The sequence below is a fragment of the Budorcas taxicolor genome, chromosome 8, assembly GCF_023091745.1.
Source record: "Budorcas taxicolor isolate Tak-1 chromosome 8, Takin1.1, whole genome shotgun sequence".
Taxonomy (NCBI): domain Eukaryota; kingdom Metazoa; phylum Chordata; class Mammalia; order Artiodactyla; family Bovidae; genus Budorcas; species Budorcas taxicolor.
In genome coordinates, this window is record NC_068917.1 from 44,350,306 (window position 1) to 44,356,305 (window position 6,000).

Genomic DNA, 6,000 nt, shown 5'->3' on the forward strand with positions numbered 1-6,000 from the left:
GAAAAGTAGAAAATGATAGCCCCTATAAAATAGCTGCAAATATATATTATTTAGGATTAACTGATGAAACATTAGAAAAGTAAATCAATGATGAGGCCAGTTTGTCATATCAGAGCAGGAAAAGTAGCTGTTGAAACCCAGGTACAACATAAGACAACCCTGATGATGCACTGATAAAGCCTCCTAATTCAGATTCAGGGATTTCATCCCAGGGTACCTGGAGGTGTCCTAGAAATGTTGCTTCTGGGCCAGACACTGGCTGGCAGCCAGTCTTCTTTGTCAAGTGTTGAACCAAAGTCTTTAATAAACTTCAGTAACACCTAGTTTTTGTTCTTTTGTTCCAAATTCCTACAACTTCAAGTAGGTTCCTAGGAAATATCTTGAATTTTATAGAAGTCTTTCTATAAAGACTTGAATTTTATCTTTAGTCTCTATAGAAGCGTAAACTGTCCGTGGGAACTAGAGAAAGGGCTTGCTTTTGTGCTCCTGGGTAGCCTGTCCAAAAGAGCCCTGTCACTCATGAGTGGGCCTGAAGCAGGGTGGCCTCGAACACGAGAGTTTGTTCTGTCCTTCGCCCCATTGCCTGTTTTAGGACATCCCACTCTCTCTCCACTTGCCTGCCTGCTTGAAATGATTTTTTTTTTCTTTTACTTCTGCCTCATTTATTATTTTGGCACTATTTTCTAGTCACAGGAAAGTTGGTGGAGATGGAGCCAAGAAGCAGTGTGACTCGCCCTCTCTTTCCTGGGTGGCTCTGCTGGTCCCATTCACTCCCAGCTGGATGCTTCTTGAGACATAACCACACTAGCATATTCAGAACCTAAGGCTTGAATGTGAAATCTTTTAAGAAATTTTTGTGGGTTCTTTGATATAGTATGAGAATTTAATTTTTTCCAGATAATGGAAGTAATATTAGCTCTGTAGAAAGATTTCAAATAATGCAGAGAAGTAGAAAGTATAGAAAGTGAGAACTTCATAGTCAAAAGCCTAAGACACTTCTGATTTTAAACATTAAGAATTTAATGAGAGGACCCTTCCAGACCTACTTTTGTTGATATATACATATATATATATGTATATAAAACCACAAAGGTATCATGAAAATCAAAGTATTACTTGCTCAGTCATGTCCAACTCTTTGGGACCCCATGGACTATAGCTCACCAGGCTCCTCTGTCCGTGGGATTCTGCAGGCAAGAATACTGGAATGGGTAGCCAGTCCCTTCTCCAGGGGATCTCCCCAACCAAAGGATCAACCTAGGGATCAATGGGTCTCCTGCATTGCAGGCTGATTCTTCACCATCTAAACCACCAGATCCTCTTATTGAAGCAAATGTCTATGGAATGTAGTCCTCTGCTGCAGCCCTCCAGACCTTTGGATATGTTCTGACAAAGTGCAGTGTTATCATCAAGTCCATTTTCCAGAGGCAAAGGTAACTGGATAAGTAGGTGAGCCAGGATATCTTGCCTCCTCTAAGAGAACTTCTCTGTATATTGTTTAATGCAGTACAGATATCATTTCTAGTTGATATACCTAATATCAACCTTTTTAATCACCCAGCATTCCCAGAAATGTTGCTCCTGGCAGCTGCACACTGTTCGACCTGCACAACCACATATGGAGGCTCTGTTATTCTTCACCATTTCTCTCTGGAGCCATCTTTGCACCAGTTGATAGGAAAAGGAGAAAAGTCAAGGAGCCCATTTATGTTGAGAGCTATATTAGCAGAACTTCTACAGAAGTGCCCTCAAAGGGCAAAACTAGCCTCAACACCTTTTAGAAAGAGTCCAACTGACTTTTTCAGTTAAGGCAATGGCACCCTACTCCAGTACTCTTGCCTTGAAAATCCCATGGACAGAGGAGCCTGGTAGGCTGCAGTCCAGGGGGTCGCGAAGAGTCAGACATGACTGAGCGACTTCACTTTCACTTTTCACTTTCATGCATTGGAGAAGGAAATGGCAACCCACTCCAGTGTTCTTGCCTGGAGAATCCCAGGGACGGGGAAGCCTGGTGGTCTGCCGTCTCTGGGGTCGCACAGAGTTGTACACGACTGAAGGGGCTTAGCAGCAGCAGCAGCAGTTACACACTCATACATAACATGCCATAGAATGTAATGGAGATCTAATTCTGTTAACACAAGTCACCATAAAAAGTAAAAATATCTAAGAGTAAGTATATATTTACTTTATTTATAAATGAGGTTTTGGTGTAATTATATGTGGGTTTTTTTGTGGGGGAAGGGTAAACAATAAAACATATTGAAGATGAAGTAAAAAAAGAGGTTTTTTTCCGACTGCACTTCACAGCTTGTGGGATCTTAGTTTCCCAACCACGGATCAAACCCAGGCCCCCAGCAGTGAAAGTGCAGTCTCTTAACCACTGCACCATCAGCGAATTTACAATAAAAAGATTTCTCAAGCAGAAATATATCCCTAGCTGTTTAAAACTTAGCGCTCATGAAGAGGCATTCTCTCCACTCCTCTGAGGAGAATCTTACACAGTGGTAAAGCTGTGTGTGACCATTTTCTCTCTCTGCTGTGCTTTTGAATTTTAATAGCACATGCTGGAAAAAATTAAATAGTATTCCATTATAACAATGTTTTAGTTAATAGAGAATGTATTAAAATTTGGAGGTAATAGTGACTGCTTAATACACCTAATTTCCAGAAATGAATACCAGCTATTAACAGAGACTATCAGTGTTGCTAGGAAGGAAATTCATTGTGCTTTTTAAATCTGATACTGTGCCTCAGTCTTCATAATGTTTTGTAAGGAAAGTTAAGGATCTAATTAATATTGTGATCGACAACATTCATGTGCACAGAAGGTGTGTACACAGCCCCTGCTTATATATGCTCTAGTTATTTTGTGAATCAACATAGTTCCTATCTGTATTAACATCAGCACAGATGAAATTTATATCTAGTGTAGATCTTCAGAGGAAACCGTACTCTTTTCTTTCTTCCTTTTTTTTTTTAAGTTAGCATTTTTCAGCTCAACATTCCCTGCAAACCAGCATAGTGTACCAAAGTGCCTACTTTAAAATGACACAAGTTATGCTACTCTTTAAAAACTTTAGGAAACTCCAAAGGTCTTCTTAGAAGAACTATTAAAGGTAGGAGCCACAAACAGGTCAAGAATAAAGTACCTTTGCTGTGTTTGAAAGAATAGGGCGCTGACACAGGTAGAATCCATTGAAAGGAAAACCCACAAGCTTTGTCCTCCAAGAAGGGCTAAGGAGTTGATTTCCGAACGTACTATATTAAAGTGTTTCTAAAGCATGTGTGGATTGCTCTTTTCCAGTTTGTCTTCTAGTACTAGTCTTGGTATTATTTGTTTGTGCAGATGAAGGCAGTGAAGTGGAAAGTGAAATGGATGAGGAATTAGATGACTCTTCAGAACCTCAAGCCAAAAGAGAGAAAACGGAGCTGAACCAGGCATTTCCGGTGGGTTGCATGCAGCCCGTTCTCGAGAGTGGCGTGCAGCCAAGCCTCCTGAATCCAATTCACAGTGAGCACATCGTCACAAGTACTCAGACTATCAGACAGTGCAGCGCTACAGGAAATACCTACACTGCAGTCTAAAGGATATTAAAGTGTATTTTTCCAGCTAACATTAACCCTGTTGATATTGGGCTTAAGTTGAAATTTTAATAAGCCTGAAGGTCGACTGTTGTCAAATACTATCTGTGCTGAACATTACCTTTTCGGAGTTGTGAAATGGAATGGGTGTATGTATTTTGCCAGGTCTTTTTTTTTTTAACATAAACAAAATTATTTGCCTCTTAATAATGAGTTTTTTTCCCTTAGTTTTGGGTGTCAAGAAGGATTTTTACAACACTTAATGTCAGTGTTTTTGTTTTCTTATAATTAAAAAGTAATTTACATTTTTGTAGCTTAAAATATTTTATTGTTGATTGTTAGTCTTGGTGTATGATTTCATGTGTAAGTTTTTAATTAGATGCACTTCTGTGAAATATCAAAAGAAATGATTTCTTTGATTTACACTGGAGGCATGCACATTTGGCAGCAGATGCATCAAAGTTGCTTTTGAAAGGTGCTTTTCATCGGACAGAACCACAAGACACTATTTTGATAACATTTTGGAGTACGGAGAGAGAATACAAAGCATTTTTATTATAGTGCTAGAGGGTTGGGAAGGTCATCTATTTTTCTCTGAAGAAAAATTGAGCTGTGCATTTATCAGTTCAGAGTAAATGACAGAATGGCAAGAGATTATGCTAATAAGTACATAATTTGTGTACATAATTATTAAACCATGTTAATGCAAGCTTCCGTTAAACATTGAATTTTAACTGTTATTTGCATACCAATTCCTCTGTTTAAAGACTACTGATTCTGTATTTGGGACCACTGCACAGATGCATTCTGCTGTTGAGTGGGGCTGTTGTAGTTAGATACTGAAGCTGAAAAAAATGACTTGACTTCTTTTTTTTTTTTAAGTGTACACGCTACTTATGCTGAGCTGGACATACAGGAAACCATTCCATTTGGATGACTTTCTTTTATTCCAGGTCTTTTTCCTAATAGTAGTTCAATGTGCTGCTATTGTAAAAGAAAATTTATAGAATGCAAGGAATGTAGCAACCTGCATATCGTTATTTCCTTCAAAAATATTTCCTGGTTTCTAAAGTACGTGGATTTAAATTTTAAACAGAACCTGAAGGCAGTGTAACTGGCACACCGCACTGCTGCTTATCTCCAATTCTGTCGGATTTGGATAGGTGGCTGGGTGGACCAGTGCCATTGAAGAATGTACATCAGGGATCATCGTACCTCGGCTATTACATGGTGCCTTAAAACAGAACTGAAGCTAAGGTTTAGTAAGGCTTATTTTGTTCATGTGAATTCCTTTTCAATCCATTTGACAAGGTGTGCCTGTCATTTTCAGATTGCCGAAGTGAGGACAGGTAACATGTTCTTCAAAGGAAATTTAGGGAAAGCTAAGCAAAACAAAAAGACAAAAATCACTTCCCCTCTTTGAGTGACCATGAATTTATTTTTGTTCCTAGAGCTGAAGATTACTTGATTGCAAATCACATTTCTTAAAGATTAAGGATCAGATCGCTGTTGTGGAGTAGCAGGCTATTTTTAATTACCAACTTTGTTACATAAAATCATATATGTTTTAGACCATTCTTATCTAGTTATAATTTAAGAAAATTAACAAAATAAGCAGGTACTTATTGAAGTGCATCTTTTCAGTCTAAATGTTTCTCTGTGTGTCTCAGTGTCTGTGTGCCCATGCACACAGGAGTGTCCATGGGCAGGAGTCAGCTACAAAGTCAGAAGGTGAGATCCCAGAGAGGATACACCCATCCCAATTTTAATTTATGTGAAAAGTGAGGTTCTTTTAAGCACTCAAATTATTAACAAAAGGAACAGGCACATCCATTTATTTAAATAGTTCTAAAAAAGCTAATTAGCAAAAATAAATAGTATACAAATACACAGAGCCAAAAAAAGGGAAAGCACAAAGTGATTTACAGATTATTAATGAGGCCTATGTTAAACTCAAGAGGTTTATCTTCTCAGTTTTATTAGGGTTGGGGTTGGGGGTGGGAAGGAGAGAGTGAGCCAATCTAATCTGTTAAACTGAAAATACCAAATGGCTTATTGGGTAACACGCAGTACATTTCAGCTGCTGTTACCTGATTGCCTTAGACTACTCAAATAACTAAGATCAACAAAGCTTCCTAAGTTTAAAGATTTAGATATAATTTAAAAATTATATCATACAACTCACATATTTGAAAGTCTTCACTAGCATCCTAGCATCACCTTCTTTAAATATCATTTAAATGATCATTCCCCTTTTTCCTCCCCAAAAGGCAATGAATTTGCACTATCACACACACACAAAGGCAAACAAACAAAACACCTTAAAGCTGCAAAGATGTGTATCTACGTCATTGTGCATTAGAAAAGGTTTACAGGTAAAATTAAAATCTAAAAAGAAAAAAATCATTCTTCATTATG

At 38.1% G+C, this 6,000-nt stretch overlaps 1 protein-coding gene across 1 annotated transcript in view; it reads left to right on the top strand.

Moving 5' to 3' along the window:
- The window catches only part of RFX3 (regulatory factor X3), a 188,215-nt gene extending 184,630 nt beyond the window's left edge, over positions 1-3,585 (top strand). Inside the window, exon 17 of the mRNA XM_052645026.1 lies at positions 3,347-3,585. Within this exon, the coding sequence (XP_052500986.1) occupies positions 3,347-3,585 (239 nt within the window). The remainder of the gene's footprint in view (positions 1-3,346) is intronic.
- Positions 3,586-6,000: the final 2,415 nt, after the last annotated feature.